The sequence below is a fragment of the Pseudonaja textilis genome, chromosome 1, assembly GCF_049901715.1.
Source record: "Pseudonaja textilis isolate UNSWEBS1 chromosome 1, rPseTex1.2, whole genome shotgun sequence".
Classification (NCBI taxonomy): domain Eukaryota; kingdom Metazoa; phylum Chordata; class Lepidosauria; order Squamata; family Elapidae; genus Pseudonaja; species Pseudonaja textilis.
In genome coordinates, this window is record NC_141990.1 from 190,835,262 (window position 1) to 190,862,090 (window position 26,829).

At 35.1% G+C, this 26,829-nt stretch overlaps 1 protein-coding gene across 5 annotated transcripts in view; it reads left to right on the plus strand.

Annotated features, from left to right (window-relative positions):
- LOC113434109 (sodium channel protein type 1 subunit alpha) overlaps positions 1 to 26,829 on the plus strand; it is a 97,869-nt gene that overhangs the window by 61,758 nt on the left and 9,282 nt on the right. For all 5 annotated transcript variants that reach the window (XM_026697114.2, XM_087920020.1, XM_087920023.1 and 2 more), the window contains 9 exons: positions 261 to 617; positions 1,632 to 2,114; positions 5,633 to 5,750; positions 6,283 to 6,437; positions 6,878 to 7,051; positions 8,191 to 8,313; positions 20,251 to 20,532; positions 22,489 to 22,542; positions 22,792 to 22,929. In XM_026697114.2, coding sequence (XP_026552899.2) covers positions 261 to 617; positions 1,632 to 2,114; positions 5,633 to 5,750; positions 6,283 to 6,437; positions 6,878 to 7,051; positions 8,191 to 8,313; positions 20,251 to 20,532; positions 22,489 to 22,542; positions 22,792 to 22,929 — 1,884 coding nt within the window. The remainder of the gene's footprint in view (positions 1 to 260; positions 618 to 1,631; positions 2,115 to 5,632; positions 5,751 to 6,282; positions 6,438 to 6,877; positions 7,052 to 8,190; positions 8,314 to 20,250; positions 20,533 to 22,488; positions 22,543 to 22,791; positions 22,930 to 26,829) is intronic.

Genomic DNA, 26,829 nt, shown 5'->3' on the forward strand with positions numbered 1-26,829 from the left:
ACTTGTATCAGTAAAATCTGTTCATAAAGTTAGTCTTAAATATAAATGGGATTTCAGCTTTAAACTCTTAAATTGTAATGGGGTCTCACTGGAAGAAAATGTATTAAATAGTCTTCATTTTTAAATAATGACGGTTGTATTTCAGTGTTGTAATATGTAAATACCAATTTATTTCAGTGTAACTTGGCTCCATCTGGTTATTTTTAACTAATTTGTCATGCTACTTACTAAACTTTTTTGGCCACTTATTTGTTTTTCAGTTGCGAGTTTTCAAATTGGCTAAATCTTGGCCAACACTAAATATGCTGATCAAAATTATTGGCAATTCTGTTGGTGCTTTGGGAAATCTGACTTTGGTCCTGGCCATCATTGTCTTCATTTTTGCTGTGGTTGGTATGCAGCTCTTTGGTAAAAGCTACAAGGAATGTGTGTGCAAGATCGCAAGCGATTGTGAACTCCCTCGCTGGCACATGAATGACTTTTTCCACTCATTCTTGATTGTGTTCCGAGTTCTTTGTGGAGAATGGATAGAAACCATGTGGGACTGTATGGAGGTTGCAGGTCAAGCCATGTGCCTTACAGTCTTCATGATGGTTATGGTGATTGGAAATTTAGTGGTATGTAATTTTTTTAAAATAAATATTTATTCTAGACCATATTAAGAAGTATTGTCTCTTTAAATCTCTGAAGACACCCTCTTTTCAAATGGAATGACTTTTCATGCAATTGTTAAACATTCATTGAACACTACTAGTGTTTGGTAAACAAAAATATATTTGCCAACCTATGAAAATACAGTGATGCTTAAAAGCTTGTGAATCTTTTTGATTTTTCAAACTTTTCCTTAATAAATAAAAGAAGTAGTACAATTATTTGAAAACATCTGTTTAATTGAGTTCTCTTTTAGGTTTAGAAGTTTACAAATTTTTCAAGTTTTAAATTTGTATGGAGAACAGATCACATTTTAGGTTCTATCTGTGCATAAAAGTTTAATATTCAGTACATTTACAAACTTTTAAACACCACTGTAGTTCCCCTCTTGTACAACTTGACTGTTGTTTCTACACGCCTTCAAACTAGGTACTTATTCTGATTAAGATAAATAGGCTATCAATTACTACAATCAAGTTTCAAAGCTGAACAAACACACGAGCATAGAACATTTTTGTTCATGAAGTCAATCTTTCCTTCAAGTTTCACAAATTAGGAGGAAACCTTCAGCAAATGCAATGAGACTCCTTAAGCAGTGATCTTCCAAGGCAGTATTACAGAACTTCCATTATCTCAAAGACAGCTCTGAGTTTTCTGTGATTTAGTCAAAATCAGGTGCCATTTTGGGAGGAGGGTTTCATAAGTGAAATGGATTCCATAGATATCTGTACCTGCTCTACCCTAAGTAAAACTTTGATGTGTGAACCCAGATTGCCTGGATATGTGTATGCATGTGCCCTATTGGTCTTTATCTTGATTAGCACAGCCTTAAATGTACACATTCTCTCTCTATTTTTATAGTGCATGATTAATGAACTAGGTTGTAAGTCTGTAAACCAAGGATGAATTTCAAATAGAACATTTCAGTGTATAGCATCTGCTAATCAAAACCAAGGATGAATTTTCCTTCTTTTCTTTAGGTGCTGAATCTCTTTTTGGCCTTGCTCTTGAGCTCATTTAGTGCAGATAACCTTGCTGCTACAGATGATGATAATGAAATGAACAATCTCCAGATTGCAATGGCGAGGATTGACAAAGGAATAGATTTCATGAAAAGAAAAATCCATGAGTTCATCCAGAAATCCTTTGTCAAAAAGCAAAAAGCTCTAGATGAAATCAAACCTCTCGAGGAGCTCCACAATAAGAACAGCTGCATCTCTAACCACACCATAGAAATTGGCAAAGGGATTGATTATTTTAGAGATGGAAATGGAACCACAACCAGTGGCATAGGCACTGGCAGCAGCGTGGAAAGATATGTGGTAGATGAAAGTGATTACATGTCATTCATTAACAATCCAAGCCTGACAGTGACTGTACCAATCGCTGTTGGAGAATCTGATTTTGAAAATTTAAATACCGAGGAATTCAGTAGTGAGTCTGACTTGGAAGAAAGCAAAGAAGTAAGTAAGAAGTACATGATTAAGGGAATAAGAAATATTTCTGAGATGGGGGAGAATATTTCAAAGATTAGACGGTATGAAATACTGTCATGCAAATAAAGTCTGCCTCCAAGGAATATTTCCCATTTAACAGCTGCCTCATTTGAAGCAACTGTTGCTAAAAACTAATTTTAAAAAAAGAAGTCATTTTATGACTAATGCATGCATTTTTGACCAAATTTCTGCAGCTGTGATTTCAAGCCATCTCTCACACTTGTCCTCTCTCGCTCTTGTTTTTTCTCTCCCTCTCCCCCCCCTCCCTGCCTCCCATTCATTTAGCAATCATTTCACTTCCAATTTAAGGGACAGATTGTGGTTGCTAAACAATAAATGTATAGTAAGTAAGAATAATAAGTAAACAAAAGAGACACTTAAAAGGGAGTCTACCATCTATTCATTAGTGTTGCTTCTATAAATCCTATTCTTGCTGATACCATAATCCAAATTAATGGGAAAATAAAATCTTTGAAATAATAGCACAGAGATTTGGGTAGCCTTCAGCCTATAGTTATGCCAGCCACATGACCAGAGAAGCATCTTCGGACAATGCTGGCTCTTTGGCTGGGAATCAGAGATGAGTCAGGCATGACCAGCAGGGCAAATCTTTACCTATTTGGGAGGGGGGATTTCAGAAAAGAGTACCACAATATTTTGATAATATCAAGTTAATTTCAGTACCTTAGTTACAATCAAGTGACAAAGACTGTTGAAAACAATAGTTGCTTGAAACGAACCTGGTTTTCCAGGAAATATGGTGAGAACCCACTATCAGCTAATCCATTTTACCAGGAGGAAAGCACACATACAAAAAAATCATTTCCGTCTCCTTGCTGTTGTTGGGCTATGGAAACAAAAATCCTCTCTCCTTCATGCTAAATCTTTAATTCTTCCATCTCATTCCTATGATAGGAAGCTATGTGAGGGATAGTAATTAAAAGGAAGGAAGGAAGGAAGGAAGGAAGGAAGTGTCCAAGCTACCTTGTCACCATCACCACTTGCATATAAATGCATTCCAATATATAATTATACAATATTAGAACTTTATATGTATTTATAACTATGGTGTACTGTTATAGTGGCTAGAGTAGTAAATCCTCAGTGAATTCTCAGTGAAATAAATAGATTTCAGAAATCTATTTAATCCACTGGTGGGCCGTGAGAAAATTTTGGTGGGCCACAGAGAAATCTCACCTCTAGAGCACCCCCCCCCCAAAGCAATAAATCCAGGCTGCGCAGAAACACAAGGCTGCTCAGCTCACATGACCCGCGGGAACTCTCCCCGCCCACTCACTCCTTACCTGGCAAACTTGGCTGCTAAGTTGCTATTTTTCGTTTTTCCGACCATTAGCTATTCTGCTGTGCCGGGAGATTTAGATTAGCTAGGAAGCAGGAAATGGTTGGATTTCTTGCTTTCTAGCTAAGCAACCTCCGTTAGGACTGAAGGTTTGCTTGCAAGCAAATTCAGTGCAGACTCACGGCAAGCAAATTTGAGAGACTGAGCTAGCTGATGGCAGATAGATAGATCACTGAATGATTCTGTGAGCATCTCAATCTGCCTGCTTTGCCTGATTTTGGGTAAAAGTTGCTCTTTTTTTAAATAAAAAATTCAATATTTACATACATGGTGTGTTGTGAGTTAATTTTGTGAGTTTGCTAGCAAATTTTATGAATTTGCTTGCAAATAAATTTTATGTGTCAGACTGAGCTAGCCAATGGCAAATAGATAGATTTCTGAACAAATCTGTGATTCTGTGAGCAACTCAATCTGCCTGCCTGCTTTGCCTGATTTTGGGTAAAAGTTGCTCATTTTTTATAAGAAAAACAATATTTATATAAATATTTATAATATTTACATACAAGCCATGCCCAGCCAGTCACATGACCATCAAGCCACACCCACAAATTAGGCCACTCCCACAGAATCAGTTAGTGGTCCCTGCGATCTAAAATTATGAGTTTGGTGGTCCCTGAGGTCCAAAAGGTTGGCGACCCCTGATCTAGATAGTTTTAATTGTTTTCAGGTTCTTGTCACCCTTTCCAGCTAAAATCAGACAAAGCAAGGGCTATTAGGGGAGGGGATATTAAAATTGATCACAGTTGTCCTGTTTTCCTCTGTTTTTTGGCATGAATCTAGAAATACACAATATACTAGGGGTATTTTTTAAATAAAGCAACTATCTTGAATCAGAATAGCTTGTTTAAGTCCAGGAGCTTGGAAGTAAGAACAAAGATACATGTTTCCACCAAAGGGAGAACAGACAGTCCACAAATTCCCGTATGACAAATTAGCTGGGCTCCCATTTCAGGCAGACCAAAAAGGCAGGCTCCATTCTTGAAATCATCTGCTTTGAACAGCTCTAGAGCCAATTTTGTACTGGCATCAATTTGTGGGAGTGATCCCCTGAGTTCTATAGTGCAACCTATTAAAATCTGTGGCAAAGTATTCCCAGATTTGTAATGATGATAGAAATCCATAATAACATGACTACTTAAAAAAAAAACCATTGGAATGTGAGAGTATTATTATTTTTAAGTGTGGCATGCTTCCCAGTAAAAACCGAAAACAACCAACAGTCTTTTACCACTTTATAGGGCTTCATAAAACACTGCATGCTTAGATATTGATTATTTTAAGGATCAGGTTGCAGTTGCATTTTCCATCTTCTCCTTCCTTTTGAATTGGATTCTTCTTTGGTATTTGATTCCTCACCTTTATAAGAAAGCAACAAGAAAGAAAGAAAAACTAGATGTCTGAACAGAGATAGAAAGTGGTTATCTGATCAGCAATTCTTTCTTTTCATTTTCTCTTCCTTCTCACAGCCGTTTCTCTTTATTATTTTGGAATTACCATGATCATTTTTACCAGTAATCTTCCTCTCTGCTTTTATTTGAACTCCTACATTTTTGATTCCCTCTCATAATCCGTCTTTTACTTCTTTAGTCCTTAGTTCTTTCAATATAATTAATGCAGTCCATCTCCAGGAGATTTCCAGCTTAATAAGTTTCCTTCTTTCAAATATTCTTCCTTCAAATATTCTATATGATATTCAACCATCATTGTATTCAAAACACGGTTAGCCACATTGTTCTCTGGTTACTCATTCTTTACCAACTATTGTGTAAAATGCTGTTATTTTCCTCAAGGCACAATGCTATTGTTGTGTAATTATAACTTAGCATTAGGCTTTAATTAACTTTGCCTCAGAAATGGGATTTACCAGATACCATTAAGAAATCACTAAACATTCACAGACCTGTTTACTGAATGCAAACCTACATGTTATTGAGCAGTAAATCCTTCTTTGTCCATCCATGTGCTAAATTGGCATCTATTTCAGAATAATGTTCCTATTTCTGATTAACGTTTATCATTTTTCCAAAGAGACCATATAACATCTTAAAAGGATATCTGATGTTGGCTGGGCTATTTTTAGTCAGTTATTTTAGACTGTATTAACTACTTTTTTTTCCTTTGACAGAAACTAAATTCTTCTAGCTCATCAGAAGGGAGCACAGTTGATATTGGACAACCTGCTGAAGAACAACCAGTGGTAGAACCTGAGGAAGCTCTTGAACCTGAAGCTTGTTTTACAGAAGGTGAGGGAAGATTAAGTATCCAACATTTTTGTCAATTTATTCCTAGAAGACATACACATTTGAAAAGAATGCAAAGCATGTTTTGGGTGAATACAGTTTGGTGGTTACAGATGGAGCTGGGATACTAGGTTTTATTCTGCCTAGCTACAGATGCTTAACTAGATGACTCTAGGCCAGCCACTCTTTCTCCGCCCAGCCTATATTATGCATGTATAGTAAATGAAAGTTGAAGAACAAAGCACTACATCAGGGGTGTCAAACTCGTGATGACATGGCATCACATGACAAATTGTGACTTTTCCCCCCTTCACTAAACTGAGAGGGTGGCCATGTGCTGCATCTGGCCCACAGGCCACAAGTTTGACACCCCTACACTACATAGACCTCCTTATTGATAGGATATATATCTAGTTAAAAACATAGGAAAATCATCATGAAGAGGTTACACTTCATTATCAGACAGCCTTAGATCAAGAAATGTAAAACTTTTGTTTGTTTCTCTATCGCCTTTTTAACATTTAATACATTTTAGGTTGTGTACAAAGATTCAAGTGTTGTCAAGTTAGTGTAGAAGATGGAAGAGGAAAGCAATGGTGGAATCTCAGAAAAACCTGTTTCCGAATAGTTGAACACAATTGGTTTGAAACCTTCATTGTCTTTATGATTCTGCTTAGTAGTGGTGCTTTGGTAAGAGAAAATAATAATTTTAAAACATTTAAATGAAGGGGGAGGGTTACATTATAATTATAAAACTATTGGCAATGTCTGCAATAAAATAAAATGAAATATTTTTTGAAACTGGAGAAGCCGTTGAATGGATTACACCCTCTATACCTGGAGGAGGGGAGGTACAATTTTGTGGATAGATTTAAAGAAATGTTTTTGCCATTGAGAACTACACTAATGGGTAGTGCCATGGAAGGGCATTTCAGCATTTTTAATACAACTTGATCACATTTCAGTCATTACATGGGGGTATCAATATCCTATTTGAAATCAGTTACCATTATTTGACAATTTCCCACCAAATTCAGCCATGGATAATGTAATCTGGGAGTATTCTGAGGGCCACAAAACAGATCATTCAGTTATAATATAGATTAAATCTTGTGGGTTACTATTTGCAGGCCTTTGAAGACATATACATAGAACAGAGGAAAACCATCAAGACCATATTGGAATATGCTGACAAAGTCTTCACTTACATCTTCATTCTTGAAATGCTTCTGAAATGGGTAGCATATGGATATCAAACATACTTTACTAATGCCTGGTGCTGGCTAGATTTCTTGATTGTTGATGTAGGTATCCCATATTATTTATGTCTCCAAGTAGCATTTGTAGTAAAAATTTACAGTATAAAGCAAGCAGGTCCAGCCCAAAGCCCAAAGACTGCCGGAGATGCCAGACAGTTAGTAATGCACCCTCACAAGTTCATAAATGTTTAACATTATTATGTGATTTATATACATTAACTGTAGCATATTTTATATGTGGCTCAAAACAATCCTTTTCACTCAATGCAGCTGAGACAAGCCCCAAAGTTGGACAATCGTGGTATAAAGTAGTCTTGTTTAGGATTTCAGCCAGCTAGCCAGCTTTGCTTCCATGCCCCGGTAGTCTGTTAGTCTGTTAAAGTTTTTTTTTTTCATTTCATTCACTTTCCCAATTTTCTATCTTCTCTTTTTGACCTTCTCTTTGTATTAATTATGGTTTCCATTTAGTCCTGTTATTTGGGATAGTCTTGTTTGGGCTACATAATAATCCATTGTCTGAATCAATTTTCTTGCTATGTAGGGTATTTTTTTTTATTAAACTCTATAAAAATTGCCACAACTTATTCTCTTTTAAGCAAAAAATTTTAAGCAAAATTGCTCATTTTGATCAATATGCCAAAACTTGATTTCCATATAATGTTTGACACTTTAAAGAGACCAGAGTCTATTATTTAAAAAATGGGAGTCAGATCATAGACTTCTCTCCAAACAACTTATAAGAATAGTGTATGTAACATTTTCTTAGAGGCCACACTCTAGCTCTCGAATCCAAGTCTTGTTAAAAAAAAAAAACCTAGGATGACTTGGCTGATATTACCAGGACGAAAGCCAGATTAGTCATATTAGCACCCCAGTGTATATAATGCCAAAATTGGCATACTGAAAGGCTAAAATAACTTGTATAAACCCTGTCATGGCTCATTTAATAAATCTTAATTTAAACAAAATACAGTTTAGCAAATTGTGTTAGCAACCAATCCTTCCCACCCTACATACCCTAGCACAAACCTGATGTTGAAGGATTTCAAGTTCACGGAAGAACCTGCTTATCTTTGGGATGTCTCCTGCTCTATAGTTCCTTCAGAATGCTAAAAATGCTACAGCTTTAAACACAAATGGATGCAAAGGATAATTTTATTTATCTTCTTTTTTTCACCCCATAGGTATCTTTGATAAGTTTAACAGCAAATGCGCTGGGTTATTCAGAACTTGGTGCCATTAAATCCCTTAGGACACTGAGAGCATTGAGACCTTTAAGAGCCTTATCAAGATTTGAAGGGATGAGGGTAAGAAAAAAATGAGAAGAAATTTGATGATAAATAAAATGCATGCCTAAATCTAATGAATGTTCCATGCATGTCCTGTGGAGAATGATCAATCCATGCAAAAATGCTTTCCTTTCATACAATTGCATATTTATCAGTAGTAGATAAGCAAAATATTTCATTAGCTAAATATAAGCCTTTTTTAATGCTACATATTAGCAGAGTGATTTATATTACTTTACTTTCTAGCCAATTTGAGGAGTTTTTTCTTAAATAAAGCACATTTGCATTAGCAAACTTCAAAAGTTAGTCAATTTGGTTTGATTTCTTCTGAATATTTTTTATTTCATGAACAAAGTTTATGTTATGCAGCTGTTTAAAACAGCATGCTCTGCTCAAAAAAATCTGACCTAAGTATTGAAATTAATAGGGGAAAAAATAGTTCTTGTCAAAATGAATGGAATATACACAATCTACATTTAGGCTTTCATTCAGCTGGTCATATTTGACTAGCATCAGTTTTCTAAATAAGATCAGGTCTCAGTTATTTTATAATGAGCCATTTAAATATTAGTAGCATTCAAAAGTAATTATTAATTGAGCTGTACAGATATATTTTTATAATCTTTAAATGTAATATGATCTCCTTAATTGGACTAAACCTGTTAAGTGGCTAATTAACCAAACAATTCAATTGATTCTTTTTTTCCCCACACTAGCTAATAATTCTCAATAGAGTTAAAATAATTCCAGCATTATCTACACAAATCATGCATTATTATTCGGTTGCTTTCTGGGTAAGTCAGGATCCTGTCTTAATTCCTATCTCAGAAAAGATTCTTATGTCTTATCCCTGTTTTCTTGTCTTTCTTAAAGTTAGTATTGAATTTGTGACTGTACTGAAATCAGTAGTGAAACTCAACATATTTCTGTGAAAATATGAATTTAACTCTGCGTACAACCTAATTCAAACTGCATGTTGTTCAAACGTTATTTTTAGAGTATGTTTTTTGCCACTTCATGGAAACATAAGAGGAAACAGCTTTTGAATAATGATAAAAGAACCTGTCTAGTGAGATGAACAGCTAATAATAACATGCTGTTTATGTAGCATTTAGATTAAAAAACAAATACAAAAAAAATCACAATACATGAAATGAGATTCAGATTGGAGCTCAGTTCCTCAAATTGTATCCATCAGGTTGCATATCTTTTCTTCAAAATTTCTCAAAAGAAATATTGTAAATTGAAACTGACTCGATACATGAATTTCAGGTGCATCTAACCACCCCTTAATTTCAACAAATTCCTTTAAACAAGAAATTCATGAATTGAGAAGTCAGCAGTGGAATAGGGTAAGAGCTGGTCAATTCCTGTAGTGTTCACGAACATTCATTCAGTTTTCAACTGACTGTTTGGTTTATCCATGTTCATACTTCTTTTTCTTTACTATTCATGAACATTCTTGCAAATATGTTTTTGTTGACACAATTGTTTGGGAAACTGTTGTGCTTTGTACTCCTTCCTAATTTAATCTTCAGAAATGGCAATAATGCTTAATGTTCATGTAATATGTGCACAAGAATAGGGCAATATGAAAAATAATACATATCTGCTTCATAAAACAAGACATAAGAATGCATTTGGTTTCATTTTTACATTCAGAAACAATTTCGTTAGTTAAAGCTTTCTAGGTGGAAAGGAGGTGTCACGTGTGCACACTGGTATCAGTTATTCACCATTTTCTAGGGGTCTTCCCCCTTTAAAAAACTCCTCTCATTGAATCAAGGAGCAAAGGAAATCAGATTTGATTCTAATGGTAGAATTGTTGCAGCCAGAACTAAAGAGATATAATAATCAAGGATAAAGTTGGCAAAGAATTTACCAAGTCCATAGCACTTGGCCAAAATTTAAAAAGCATAATACACACATTCAAAAAAATCAGTATATCTGCTAATGAATGATTCGTGAACAGGAAATGAATTCACATAAACTACTGAAATACTTAACTGACCAGCTCTGTGGAGTCACTAACAGCTTCCACACACCTTTCCCCAATAGTTTTATTCTGAAGAGAACAAGGGAAGAATGGGCTGATGGCGAAGAAGTATCTCCTGCAAATCATTAATGCCTCTTTGCTCTCTTCAAGGGGAGCAGTGGTTCAATGCTATACAGCAGAGAATTGGGGTTCGACTATTATCTGTGCGGCAACAGATTGTGGAGTAAGACCATCTTTAGATATTAGGTACTAGCAGTTTTCTATTTGGGGGAAAATAAGGATTCACAAATTCTGTTGGTCTTTTGGGCCCTTTATTTCTATTATGCCTCAACATATAATATTTTTCTGCAATGCAGCCTACAGCCTGATGCTGAGTATGGGCTTGGGGAACTCCAATGCCATGATCATTCACGAGCCACATAAATCTGGAAGCCTTCAGACTTGAGTTGCATTTATATACTAAGCAAATTTATAGTTTCAAATTCAGGAGATGTCTTATTATGTGGAAGACAAAAGAGCATATAAAAATTGTTAAGAAACTAATGAGATTTCCAGTGAGCCCTCACAGAAAAAACTATAAAGAAAATACTTGTACATAGATTTTTACAGTAGATAAGCAGCATTTAAATGAAAGTAAGATCTAGTTTCAATATTATTCTATAAATTACATTCTTACAAGTATTTCATTTAATTAATTGACAGAATGGGTAATAAAGAACTTTAAATAGTTTTTCCATTCAAATTTTATTTTGAGTTGTTCCCAAAAATCAGGTACTAGTTTTTACATATTTGCATACTTACATTTAAATGTGGGACTTTAAAATTAACATTATATGATTTTTCTGTTCAAAAACTGGTAAAAATTATTCCTACGCAGAAGACTATCTCAAGGCCTAAGGACAATGTAAGTCTGTGACATATGACAAACTTCTTTTAATATTTATAAAATACCTATTCATAAGCAAAAGAAAAATTAACCAATTATAATCTTTTTTAAAAATCATATCTGTATTCTTATAGTTATTCAAATATATTTAATACTAAATTTAAAACACTTTAACTCCACATAGGTGCTGGAAGGCAAAGTAAATAACTTCTTTTATATTTGCTATAGATTGAGAGTATTCTAATCTCACTGCAAAATGAGATTTGGATATGCATTTTGCTTTCTATTTATCATTCTTAATATTTACTGTAATATAAAGTTCTTGTTATAGTTCAAATATGCTATTGTTAATATAGAAAAATCAATATCAATATCCATTGCTTTGCTAAATTTATAGATTGCTTTTTATAGCAATAAAGCATGTGTTTATGTGTAAACTCACTGAAAGAGAGCATGTTACGCCGTGCTTGGTACCTTTCTCTTAGATCAGTAAAGCAGAAAAGGTTTTTAAAAAATTAATCCACCTTGCAGTTTTAGTTTTGCATGTCTTACGCACATTTCTGGCTGATTGCTTTAAAGTTAATCATATTTCAAATTTCCAGTCCAGTTTTTGACATAGTAATATTAAAAAGAAAATTTTACTCTGAATATCATCTATACAGTTTTATGTAATTCAGTAGATATATGAAAATACACTTTACATTGATAAAGTAATGACTAATGGGCATTAACAATATCACAAATGTTTGATGTTTACAAACCTAATTATTAAGTATTTATTTTTTTAGGAATGAGGCATACTATTTTTCCCAAAGTATTTTTCCATTATTGCTTCACATTATAAAGAAAGAGGAGAAACACAATTAGAACATTAAAATCTATGAAAGCCTGAGGTACCTTTCCACATATAAAAGATATCTGCTCTGGTAGGGTGTGTCATACCTGACGTTAAGAATGTTGGTTAAGAAAAGCAAAAACATATCTGGTTCACATATTAGATTGAATTGATGTCTGATTGTTTGGTTTCAGCTTTATGTCATGTGAACTCAGCCACTGTGGCTTTAAAGTCGTGGCTAATGCTTTAGCATATTTGGTGAATCCAATTAGTTGTGCCTTATAAAGTAAAACACGATATATTATTTATTATTACTCATTGAAATGTATTGGCTGCCCAACTCCAAATGGGCAGCATACAAAACTAAAACTAAACTAAAAAAACATTAAAAAAGCAAGAAATATTAAATCAATCAACAGGCTATAGTTTTGTTTGTGTGATCCTGTTTACCATGGTAATATATTAACAGAAATGTACAAATATATACAGACATAAATCCTTCTGTATTTACTGGACATAGCAGATGCAGACTTAATTGCAGCTCAGTCCACTCTACTATTTCCATTGTGTAAAGCTTAGCCCAAAAAAGAAGGATGGGAAATGCTGTGTCAAAAAACATCATCAAAAAGCAGTAACAGATTGTTAAAAGGAATTTTTTTCAGCTTAGTAAATCTGATAACCAAATAAGGTGTTTAAGAAGTGAAAGAGGAAATGCTGCATATTCTAGACTCCCTTTAACATTAATTTAATTTACTGATAGTACAAAACACTTTTGCTCTATAGTCCTTCTACTTAACAACTGTATTCTGGAAAATCTTTATAACTTTTGTATCTATTTTATCTATCTATCTATCTATCTATCTATCTATCTATCTATCTATCTATCTATCTATCTATCTGATTTTCCAGAGACAATTTCTTTTAAGCGTCTTATACAAATAAAACATATTTGTAAATTATGAATATCTTAACATTGTAATTGCAAGTGAATTATAATTACAGTAGTATAACCAATGGGATGTAAATATTAATTCATAAACCCCATATTAAATAATGAGAAATTACAGGTTGACCTCAACTGGTCACTTAGTGACTATTTGAAATTATGACAGAGCCTCCCCCTCCTGCCCAAAATATGAGCCAATTCCAAAGTTCTGATAGCACCCCTCAATCATGGCAACCAGCCCGTTTTTATGACTATTTGCAGCATCTTGTAATCCCATGACCACAATTTATAATGCTTGTGCCAAGAACCAGTTACTTCCAGATTTTGGCAAAAACAACCCATAATGAACAATAGGTTTTCTTTACGACCACTACATTTGCTTAACAACCTCTGCATTCGCTTAACAACCACCACCAAAAAACGTTATAAAATTAGATTGGTAACATGATGATATGCTTTCTGACTTTCATGACTTATGATTGTAATTAGCAGGCTCCATTATGGACATAAGTCAAGGACTATCTGTAATATCAGTGGATCTTAAATCATTACTAAATCAAGTCCCATAACTTCCAATGATCTAAGTTGAGATTCAGACATTGCACTCTTTCAGGTGATAAGGTTGCAGTCTTAAACACAACTTACTAGGAGAAAACTTCGTTGAATTCAACAATACTTACTTACAATTACAAAACATATTTACACTATCCACTTCATTACCTTCTATATGAATATAATATAATACAGTATAAAAACATCAACAACTATTTTTTCTCTTTTTAGTCATGTTTTGTTAATCACTTATGAAACTATGAGCACTTAAAGAAATGTCAGATGCAAAGTTTAAGATTTAACCAATTCTATTACAATACCATTTTGAAAATATTGGCTCCTTGTGAGGAAAAAGTCCAGTCACAGGGTGTCAAAATTCTTGATTACCAAAACCGTTTGTTAAAGTTAATTAATTCCCTTAATGTTTCAATGCAATTTACTCAAACCATTGGTTCCATCTTTTTGGAGGGGTCCAATTGTCATGCCATCAACATGCCCTATCAAATTTCTGCAATTGTGAAACTACCAATAATAGTGATTTGATCTTAGTTCTTCTTAAGTTAGTTTGCTTGCTTGATTACTAAACTTACAGTACATTGCTACATTCTAACAACTCTCATCAGCCTACAGAGTAGAGCAGTGGTAGTCAACCTGGTCCCTACTGCCCATTAATGGGCGTTCCAGCTTTCATGGTGGGCAGTAGGGGTTTTGTCCCCTACTTTATAAATCACCATTACTGTGGAACTGGTGGGCAGTTAGAAAATGTTACTACTAACAGAGATACAAAAGTGGGCAGTAGGTATAAAAAGGTTGACTACCCCTGGAGTAGAGTGTACAACATAACAACCATTAAAATACTACATAAAAACAAATGATTACACAACAATAGTTCCAATGAAAAAAGAAAACCAAGCGCCAAAAGGAAAATTTAATAAGTGAAGAGGATGCTCTTCAGAATCATTCCATGTTTGGTAGTTTCCTGAAAGCCACCATGTCTGATCTCCATAGAGAAGTCATTCCAGAGCATTGTTGTCAATAAAGAAAAGCAGCCTGGGCTCCCTCATTCCCCCCTTCAAATATGGAACTGCAAGAAATTAACAAAACCCATTACTATTCTTAACAGATGGATCTTCCTCTCACCCCTAGCCCTGATGGTGAGGTTGCTGAAAGACCCTTCTCTGACAAGAGAACATTATCCCCTTCACTCAGCCAGGTTTTGATAACATGTGTGGGGTCTATAATTATAACTGTGATTTGTGTAAATTAGTTTTAGATAATTTCTGTCCCTAACCTTTGGAATTAATGGGCATGAAATGGAAGTTCTCCCACAATGGCAATCACAGTGGGCCTATTGCACCAGATATTTCCTTTTACCAGATAGCAACCTGGTGAGGTTGCTTTTTCCCTATCTCTGCTACCTAGGATGCTCTCTACCACCTTAGCTTATCACAACTTGGGATGATGCTAATGAATATTATACATAAGAGCACCCTTATATTTTGTTGTTTTCTGTTTGACAGTCATAACTTTTCCTCAGGTGAAATTCTTCAGCTGTGAGGATTGTCCTAATATCAGAAACTATAGAAACTATATCTCAACCCACCAAAAACATAACTGTAAAAGACAGACCAGAAATAAAAGTTAAAATAAGCAAAAAAAATAGTAAGAGAACACCTGTCTGATCTTGATAAAAACAAATCACCAGGGCCTGAGGGATTACATCCCATAGTTTTAAAGGAGCTGGCAGAGGTCATCTCCAAACCACTGCACCATATCTTTCAAAAATCCTGGAGCACTGGGGAACTACCAGAGGACTGGAAAAGAGCTGATGTGGTTCCCATCTTCAAAAGAGGAAAAAAAACAGACCCAGGAAACTATACACCTTTTAGCCTAACATCAATAACCGGGAAGATACTGGAAAAGATAATAAAAAAACAGATCTGCCAACATCTAGAAACAAGTAAAGTAAGAACTAGCAGTCAGCACGGGTTTGTTAAGAACAGATCATGCCAAACCAATCTCATTTCATTCTTCAACACAGTGACTAAATTAGTAGACCAGCAAAATACTGTGGACATAATATATTTAGATTTCAGCAAGGCATTCGACAAAGTAGACCAAACCTACTTCTTAGTAAGCTAGAAAAAAGTGGGATAGCACCACCACTAGATGGACTCGCAACTGGCTGGCAAACCATACTCAACAAGTAGTCCTTAATGGGTCTAAGTTTACATGGAGGGAAGTAAGCAGTGGGGTGCCACAAGGTTCCATCTTAGGCCCAGTACTCTTCAATATCTTCATTAACAACTTAGATGAGGGAACAGAAGGGGAACTTACCAAATTTGCAGATGATACTAAGCTGGCAGGAATAGCTAACACCCAAGAAGATAGGCTTAAGATCCAGATAGATCTTGACAGACTAGAACACTGGGCCATACCTAATAAAATGAAATTCAATGTCGAGAAAAGTAAAGTCCTACACTTAGGCAAGAAAAACCAAAAGTACACATATAGACTGGGTGAAACCAGGCTCAATAGCAGTAACTGTGAGAGGGATCTTGGAGTCTTAGTGGACAACCAACTAAATATGAGCCAGCAGTGTGCAGCAGCCGCCCAAAAAGCCAATGCAATCCTAAGTTGTATCAACAGAGGGATACAGTCAAGATCAAGGGAAGTACTAAAACCACTCTATAAAGACCACACCTAGAGTACTGCATCCAGTTTTGTTCACCACATTATAAAAAAGATGTTGAGACTCTAGAAAAAGTACAGAGAAGAGCAACCAGGATGATTAGGGGACTGGAGGCTAAAACGTACGAAGAACTGTTGCGGGAACTGGGCTTGGCTAGTCTAGTAAAGAGAAGGACCAGGGGAGACATGATAGCAGTCTTCCTATATTTGAGGGGCTGCCACAGAGAGGAGGGGGGTCAAGCTATTTTCTAAAGTGCCTGTAGGCCAGACAAGGAATAATGGATGGAAACTGAACAAGGAGAGATTTAACCTGGAAATAAGGAGAAACTTTCTGACAGTGAGAACAATCAACCAATGGAACAGATTGCCCTCGGAAGTTGTGGGACCGTCATCACTTGAGACTTTCAAGGAGAGGTTGGACTGCCATTTGTCAGAAATGGTGTAGGGTCTCCCACTTGGGTGGGGGGTTGGACTAGATGACCTATAAGGTCCCTTCCAACTCTGATTATCTGTTATCTGTTATCAATGTTAAAGTGTCAGAAGGCTTTTGCATTATAGAATGCCTAAGAAATTTTGCTAACATGTAAATTTCCAGCCAACTATGAAAGCCACTGACATGCTAGAGATGAAAATTACTTGTCTAAAGGCTGAGTTTCATTACAGAGTTGAACATGAACCTTTCTTTTCCTCTCAAGGTAAACGGGCCAGCCTTGAAAACTAAAAATAGAGACTCTTTCTGTATTTGTATTAGTAGGATCCTGGTATCCTTATGTAATACAGTCCAGATGACAATCATTGCTGCTATCTTCAGTGACTTTTAAGATCTGCAAATAGTATTCGTAGACAGAACAGGTTACCTTTTCTATTTTTCAGGACAGAAAAATACAGATACAGGTTAGCTGAGAAGGGCTTGGAGTAAGGAAGGCCTGTGTGTATTTTTGACTATGTAGAGAAGAATTAGGAAATACTTCCACAGCTCCTCCACTACATGCTTAGAAGTCTAATCTAATCTTTCACATTCACAATCTGTAATAATAAACTGGATGAGATGGAGGGACTGCAGTGATTTCAAACATGCTGCATCCAATATGATTGTGGTTAAAGAAGACCCACCTGAAGCATTTTGCTTGCTTCAGTCCAGTTCCATACTTGAAGCTGAATTTTGTTTTAACATTGGGAATAAGGAAGCATTCTTCAACTGCAGCTGAAGGACACCGGGAAGCTTCAGTGTTGCAAAGCATTGGCAAATACGGTTTTATCTATTCTTCATCTCTCGACATCTGCTGACTGAGGTCACCAGCAAATTAGTGCTGATAGACCATTTTACTCAAACCAGTTCCTCCAAAATTTCTTGCTTTGTGAAATACTCTCTTATTATAATTTTTAAGATAGACTCTTCACAAATCATGAAAAGAACCAATTCTAATGCCTAAAAAAGTTATGTATGAGTTTATTGCCTTTCAAAAACAGAATATGCTTCATAGAGGTCTGCAGTTTTACTGATGTTCTAGTTGGCTAATAAGAACAATTTTTAAAAACAGGTTAATTCTCTTTTGGGAGGCATTTTAGTTGTAATAATCTTTATTATGGTCTACTAGAATTCCTCTAATTAATAATATAATGTACATAATAAAACAAATTTGGTTTCAAATACAATAAAATATTATAAACTTATCAATAGGTACTATAGCTAAGGTGATCAGGACATGCCTAGTTTTATAGATGGTATATAACAAAATTTTGGCATATTCAAAGTAATGAAATCATATTAGTTTAAAGTTACATATTGAACATACATACATACATCAAAATTGTCGAGTTATTTCATCCAACAGGAGTTATAAAGATTTAATGGATTTTTCTGAACAAGGTCACAATCTTAGCTTGTAAGAAATTTTTTATATTTGCCCTCAGGAACTACCCTTGAGAGGACATTGAAATGTCTTAAAGTTAGTGCCCTTCTGAGTTTAGGCATAATTATTTGGTATAAGAATCTTGCCAAAACCTGCCTGAAACAGAGATTTACCTATTTAGGACCATGCTCCTGTGTAGAGTAGATTGATTCATTTGAACCCCAAACTGCTAGCATTTGAACCCCAAACTGCTGTTTAGATTCAGTAAGTGCTTGATCATAGTTCCTCATCAGAATAGCGTCTCTTGAAAATTCATAGTGGTGTAGGTTTTTTCAGGGCAGGGATGATCTTTCCATGTTATTTCATAATTATCAACAATGAGCAAATCGGTGGACAATAATGCAACCTCATGCACCAATTTTTACTTTAGTCAGACCCATTTCCCCCTTGATTTCCACACCAAGTATTTCATTTTGGTTGTTTTCAACATAGCAAAAAAGGTAGTGAAGGATAAGGTATGATTCCCATTAGTTGATTTCTTTCATTCTAACCTGGGTTTCTCAATCTTGATGACTTCCAAATGTGTGAGCTTCAACTCCCAGAATTCCCCAGCCAGCATTGCAAACTATTGAGAATTCTGAGTGTTGACATCCGCACATCTGGAAGTCATCAAGCATATCATACAGTTGATATATACCAAATGGGTATTACGTGAAAGATATACCAAATCAAAGATAGAAAAATATAACATTTTAAAAACATGCTTAATTATATAAAGCCATGGTGGCACTCTATATGATAGTATAGTATTGTAGGGTAATTCTGCTGACTGCCGACTGCCACCAGTTTGGTAGTTGTATTCTCACTGGCTCAAGGTTAACTCAACCTTCCATCCTTCCAAGGTTGGTAAAATGAGGATCCAAATTGTTGAGGGCAATATACTGACTCTGTAAACCACTTAGAGAGGGTTGTAAAGCACTATGAAGCGGTATATAAGTCTAAGTGTTCTTGCTCTTGCTATAGAAAACTCTATTTTGCTGATCCCCCTGCTAGCTTTGCATGTTAGACCTCATACTAGATATAAGTCACACTTGGGTCTTGCATACATGGTTCTGTTTCTTAGCTGAAACATTTGAATTGTTCAGAGAGAAACCTTTTTAATTAAAACTAAAAATAAATTCCTATTAGTGTAATAAATCGTAAACATAGTGATTCAGACTCTTCTCCCTTCTCTTCCCAAAGAGTAAAATTTAGTTTTATGGACAGGAATTCCATAAAGATTGTAAAACAATCTTTGCATAGGATGTTTAACATACTTTTTAATAGAAAAAACAATCTATTGCAGGCTTTACTATTATAAATTTCCCTTCCCCACTCCTCTACAACCCTGCAGCAACTGTGGTTAGGGCACAATTAACAACCCATATTTCTACTATGATTCTGTTAATAGGGTCTTAATATTCATCACCTTGTGTTTCTTGATAGCTTTCACCCCTAATATAATTAAGGAATTAGATAATATGTTATACTGTACTTCAGTGTTTCTGGATTCTTTAATCACACCCCTATATTGATTTATGAATTTCTTACCCCTTTATTTTTTCACAAAATGTTTAATTAAAATAGTTTTATTTGCTTAATAAAGACTGGAGCTTGAAATAAACTATGTGATTACTTAGATAAGCACATGTTGCAAATGTGTCTGGCTTACTTATGCAAAGAAATCGATCTTTGTAATAAAACTGCATGGTTAAGTTCACTCCTGGAAATATATGCTGATTTTCATTTGATTTATTTAAATATTCTTGATATTTCTGTTTTTAATTTTGGAGAAAGAATACATTCATTTTTGTTTATAATGGCTAAATTATTTTCTTATAGTTTAGTTTTTCATATTATTTTCTATGAAATTTTAATACCTATTTCTTTTGAGTAGATAACAATCTTCATATTATTGTTAGCACTATTTGCATTTTTGTTTTAATCTAGATAATTTGATTTTCTCATTTTTTGTCTTGCTGAATATTCAAAAATATTTTAAAATGTTGTTCTGACAAACTCAAAATAATACTCAGCTTTTTAGAATTTGCTTTAATTTAAAAGTAGTAAATTGTGCATTCATGCAACAGAATAATTGTATCAATTTTGCACCTATTCTTACACTGTTTTCTTTTCCTCCCGTATTTGTGTACTTAGGTGGTTGTGAATGCCCTTCTTGGAGCAATTCCATCCATCATGAACGTGCTTCTTGTTTGTCTTATATTCTGGCTGATTTTCAGCATCATGGGAGTAAACTTGTTTGCTGGCAAATTCTACCACTGTGTTAATACCACAACTGGCGACATGTTTGAAATTGATGAAGTTGCCAATAAATCTGAGTGTGAGAATCTTATACATGCAAATAAAACTGCCAGATGGAAAAATGTGAAAGTCAACTTTGATAACGTAGGATTTGGGTATCTTTCTTTACTGCAAGTAGTAAGTGAAAATTCTTTAAGTCTTCTTGCTTATTCAGTGCATAATAAAAAGTTCATTTGATCAAATAAGGTGCCTGAGGTTTGATCAGACATAATGGTTCCTGGAATATAATTTCCCCTTTGATATCAATAGTTTGATAGACTTCTGCCTCCACTCTTAAGACTGTCATGAATTTTCCATCTCTGCTTCAAAACATGGTAAGCGAGCGCAGCTAAATTTGGAAAGAACTTCATACTCATTCATCAGGGTTGACCCTGCACTTTTGTCTACAAGATTAGTCCTTCCAATACAGCTGACTGGTATAATTTAGCAAGTTATGGTCAATATACCAGATTATATCTACCTACTAGAGAAGTTGAAAAAATATTTATGTTCTGCAGTTTTATATCTTCTTTTCAGTGTGAGCAACCTCAGGATTTTAATAAGGGTTCTATGCTGTGAGTATGAAATTAGCAGAAACAATGGTAAGGGGATATATTAGTGCAACATAGCATTTTATTAATGCAATGTAGCATTTTATGATGATCTGGGGAAAAAGTCATATAAATTTTGATTGATAATAGCTAAAATTTCCCAATTTCACTTTTTTTATTCAAATGCTTTTCTCAAGCAATTACATATCATGCCAATACTAGATAATTTAGAACACCATCAGTCTATCTGTGTACACAAGAACTTCCCTATTTTATCCTTCTGACACCACACTGTGGGAGGGGGGAAAAAGAATAGAGTTTGCACCCATTCTTACACTGGCATCCCTCTCATCTTCCTTGTGGACATCTCATTGAATTTCAGAGCCTGTTGAGACAGCTTGTAACTTACTTAGTTTCAAGTGTTTTATCTGCAAGGGCAGTCCAATCCAAATGTAGGTCACAATATATGGGATTCTTCAATAATTGGCATTGGATCAGAGAGATTTTTCCAATGTGCAAAAATTGAAATGTAGCAATTACAGGCTTGCTTTTCTTTTGACTTGTTCATACTTCAAGAGGCTTAAAATGCCCTTGCCTAATAAAATGAGGTTCTCTCCTGCTAACGTCTTGATATTTTTTTCAGTATCAAGGGAAGACCTATTTGCTCATCCAGAATTTCTGAAGTCCAAATCTCTTCGTTTAAAAACATTTCTCTCTAATGAGGGGGAATTCTGTTGCTATTTTATGTTGTGTTTTTAATCCTTATGGATTAAGAATTTGCTCAGATAACTTTATCTTAGGGGGTTGCATACAAATGTCAGTTAACCAACAGATAAATAAGGAGGTAGTAAGCTACTTTATTGCCCCATTTTCAAATGTACCATATTTTGTACCTAAGCTTTGTATAATTAGTATACCAAGCATTGGATTTTAAATGTATTTAATCCTTACTTATCTAAAAGATATAAATCTCTTATAAGGTGAACTGAAGACAATGCAATCATTCTTTTAGATTTGTACTTGGAACCAAATTCAGGAAATGAAATGCAATATAATAAGCCTAGTTGTAAGCCAGGGAACCCCAACAATATCCCTGACCTATGGGGGTTGCCTTGAAAACTGCAGAGAGCAGGGCAGAAATGAAGTCATCTTCCTTCGCTCATTTAAGAGTTTAAAAGAAAAAGAAGTTTTCTTTGGTTTCTCTGAATTTCTTCATAGGTTTAGAATATGGTTGGGGACTGGGGAATAAGTATTAGATAGGTCCTCTTTGGGGCTTTGTGTGGTTTAAATTCCTAGAGCATAGGCTGAAAGTAACGAATATTGCACAATTCTTGAGTCCTATACATACTTAACCTTACTGAACACAGTGAAATTTCTATGCCAGTACACACCTGTATCCAAATCATAGAAAGCAAAATTTTAAACTCATCCCATTTGCTAGTATATATAAAATATTTCTATTGCAATATCCTGTTGCTGAAACAGATTAAGATAGATACCATTGATTGCCATCATTTATATGTTTAAATATTTTTGGATGCAGGCCACATTTAAAGGATGGATGGATATTATGTATGCGGCAGTTGATTCAAGAAAAGTAAGCACTTTGGATTTCTTGTAAAATAAGCTAGATTTTTCTTAGCAAATATGTGAACAGAAAATCTAGTAATATTAACTAATACGCGCATGTATAAAAATAGTGCCCTGATGTTATAATATAGGAATTCCATGACAATCATTGTAAAGATACAGTGGTTGTGAATGTATTTTAAAATAATACTAATTTGCATGTTTTAAGCAAATAATTTTTTTTTCTGATTTTGCTCTCCTGTTACTTATTTTGTAGGTGCTTGAACAGCCTAAGTATGAAGATAACCTTTATATGTATATTTACTTTGTTATCTTTATCATATTCGGATCCTTTTTTACCCTGAATCTATTTATTGGTGTCATCATAGATAACTTCAATCAACAAAAAAAGAAGATAAGTATTTATATACATATATTCTTTTTTCTTTTTTAAGGTGGAATCATAGCTTATGTGAATTGATAAATCAGATTTATAAATAAGTGGAGAAACCTAAATATTCACAACCATTTGAGAGAACGCATGCTTTGCAAAATCTTCAATGGTATGAATAGTAGTATCTGAATTCAGCTTTTGAATATTCAGTTTTATCTCCTCCCTTTCTCTCACACTGCAGCTTTAATGCTATAAATAGTGTTTATCAATATTATTCATTCTCAAACCTTATTCACATATTTCCCTTCCACCCCATCCCATTTTTAAATCATGGGATTAATTTACATGAAATATGAATTTATTAAATTAAAAATAATACAACCATTTTCTTTGAGTCTAATTTTATCTGTGTTAAGATGAGATGGAAGTACAGTATATGCCTGGTCTCAAATTTGACATGGGGAGCTGATATCTGAATATCTCCTCTTCTCTTCCTTGACTTGGATTAGTTAAAGCAAAAAGTATCAGTTGCAAACACACCAGCACATCCTTCACTTCCAAAGCCATTCTTGCAATCTCTTCGCATTAAATTAAGATAATTTTAAATTGTTTGAAAATCATTTACATTTATGCAGAATGCAGAATTCTTATATGATGTTATTCGAGTATGTAAAATGTTCTCCAAGAATCCGTGTGAGGTTGACAATTCTTTTGCAAAAATATGGAACAATGGTTGGTCTATTGTGAATGATGCAAAAGGTCTGAAATGGTTGTTGGTCATGAGCTTAGGAACCCATAATAAAATTAGTTATCTTGATTGCCGTCATTGTACATAAGAATCATGTGCTGATGAGATCTGTTGGAATGTATGAGAGGAAATTCACGTATTGGCAAAGTGAGTTCTTCAACCTAATCAACTAAATTGTAACATTTCATCATTCTGTTCTGATTGTAGAAGTAATTGCTTTTATTTTGGACTCAAATTTGCACTGCTTCTAACTTAACTGTATTGCTGATAACTTAAGTATTTAGGAAGATAAATTCTTCAGCTGCTCAAATGTTTGAATAAGAGTTTTGTTTGCTTTAGAAATCTTGAGGAAACACAGCAATCAGGATCTCATTGGTGCAGATGTATGGTCCTGGATATTTTTGGGAGCCCTGTATTTTTTTTTAATGCTAACCTCAGAATACATTTTGTTAGAATTTAGAGTGGCACAAGATCAGTTCTGAAAATTGTGGCTTGAGAGAGACAGATGTGGTTCATTTCTCCTAAGGCTGTTGGAAAGCAGCCTTAGAAGGAAAAATCATTTGATACAGCAGCGAAACACAAGTCTTCGGAGAGTGAAAATAGCAATAGCAATAGCATTCAGACTTATATACCTTGCCATAGTGTTTTACAGCAGTCTCTGAGCAGTTGTCAGAGTAGCATACTTCTCTCAACAATCTGGGTCCTCAATTTACCAACCTAAGAAGGATGGAAGGCTCAGTCAACCTTTAGCTGGTCAGCATCGAACTCTAGGCTGTAGGCAGAGTTAGCCTGCAATATTGCATTTAACCACTACGCCACCAGGGCTCTGGGAAAAAAGTGCTAATAATTTATATAATAAATAACAGAGCTGAATTTTACTCCATCCTGGTGGGCACTTTACTTTCTCTATCATGTGATAAAAAAGAGAGACTATGCTCTGAGCCCAGAGGAATCTGTGAAAGCTAGAGGGTTAACACGAGGCACGTCTTCACTTCAGTATATTTCATGTGGTAACAGACCACAATTAAACACATCAGGAAGAAAAGGGTAATTAAAAGCAAAACAGGAAAAGGCATCCAACCATTCTTATCTCAGAGCTATTACCTTAGCATAGCTTTAAATCTGGGTATAGAACCAGCTAATCTCTCAAGCTGTACAGTTCTGAACAACAACTTAAAGCTCTTTCCTCCTAAATGGCTTCACTGATCTGTTCAACATTTGTAATGTTTTCTTTCTCTGTGTGAAAACTATTTTGAGGATTGTCGGAATTATCAAGGCCTGGGAGTTTTTCAAAAAATGTTTATAAATGTTGTATAATTCCCTATCTAGGAGCTCTAACAAACTTTTGGGGACCTTCCATAATGCCACTCCTATTCTCCAGGCCTAGCTTTCCACATGAAACCCAATTCTAGCCATCTCTGGTCCCCAATATGCCATATTTGGAATTCTCATATTCATCCTTCTTGTCTTCCTAGATATTCATACCATTGCTTTGGTTTTTCTAGAATTAATCTGAACTTTTCTACTTGTTTTCTAAATAATCTACCTCTAAATCACCCTGTCAGCTTCTGTTTCTTGCCTAAACAACTTGATTTGAGCAGCTTACCTGAGTCTACAGATTATCCAAACCTTGTCCAATCTATTCTTATTTAGATTCATCCATACTGTAAAATTCATTGGACATTGATTGCACTCCAAGAACAACAATAGCAATATTTGATCCCCTTTAATAAATAATCTCAGATGGCACTTAATACTCCTGCATCCTATTTTCCCATAACAATTCTGTGAAATAATTTGGGCTGAGAGAGAGTGACTGGCCCAAAGTCACTCAGCCAACTTTCAAGCTGAAGGAGAGCCCTGGTTCCTGATCTCCTGGTTTTTAGGCCACTACCTTAACCACTACACCAAAATGAGACTCAATTCAATCATGTTGAATTATATTCATTGTTTCAGTAAAAAAAAGTTTAATGGTGTTGCATTGCCAGCTCGATGCCCAATGTTCCTCTTTTCTCATCCAGACTTAATACTTGTAAAACTTATGCTTATATGTAATTTAATATGGAACAATGTTCAATGCTTTGCCTTATCTTTTCTGCTTCAAAGAGAGGCATTGCATGTGATATTAGATTAGATTAGATTCAACTTTATTGTCATTGACATGGATACAGGCAACGAAATGCAGTTAGCATCCAACCAGAAGTGCAAAACAACAATAAAATATAAATATATGTATGCAAATATGCAAGGCATCTATGAATATGTCAGTGGAAAACACAACAAAATGTATGTACATCAGCACACAAAGATAAGTGAGACTGCACATATATGAACATATATAACTGTACAAAATGTTTACGGACACGTTGAATATAAATACAAATGCACAGAGAATTATACAAAATACATCATATATTATCAAGGGAAGCATCAGCATATGTGTGGGGACAAATGAACTGAGGAGTTCAGCAAGGAAACCTCTGTATGATAAAAGCTGTTCCCTAGCCTGCTGGTCTTAGACTGCAGGCACCTGAACCTCCTTCCAGATGGAAGAAGAGTAAATAGTTTGTGGGCTGGATGGAAGGGGTCCTTAACGATGCTGTGGGCTTTACGCAGACATCGTTTCCTCTGAATGTCCACAATGGCAGGAAGTGGAATCCCTATAATGTGTTGGGCGGTTTTCACCACCCTCTGTAATGCCTTTTTTCTTTTATAGTGCAATTTCCATACCAAGCTGAGATACAGCTAGTTAAGATGCTCTTGACTGTGCCGTGGTAGAAATTAGTCAGAATAGCTGAGGAGAGATGATTCTTCCTCAGTAATCTCAGGAAGAAGAGGCGCTGGTGAGCTTTCTTAATCAGTCTAGTGGTGTTAATCTGCCAGGACAAGTCCTCAGAGAGGTAGATCCCCAGGAACTTGAAGCTGGTGACACGTTCTACCATTCTCCCGTTGATGTATATAGGAGAGTGTGTGTGACCATTCTTTTTCCTGAAGTCCACAATGAGCTCTTTCATCTCGTTCCTATTAAGTAATAAGTTATTGTCAGTGCACTACATAGCTAGGCACTGCACCTCCTTCCTGTATTCTGAATCGTCGTCATCATTGATGAGTCCGATCACCGTAGTATCGTCTACAAACTTGATAATGGTGTTAGAGCCATACACAGGCCTGCA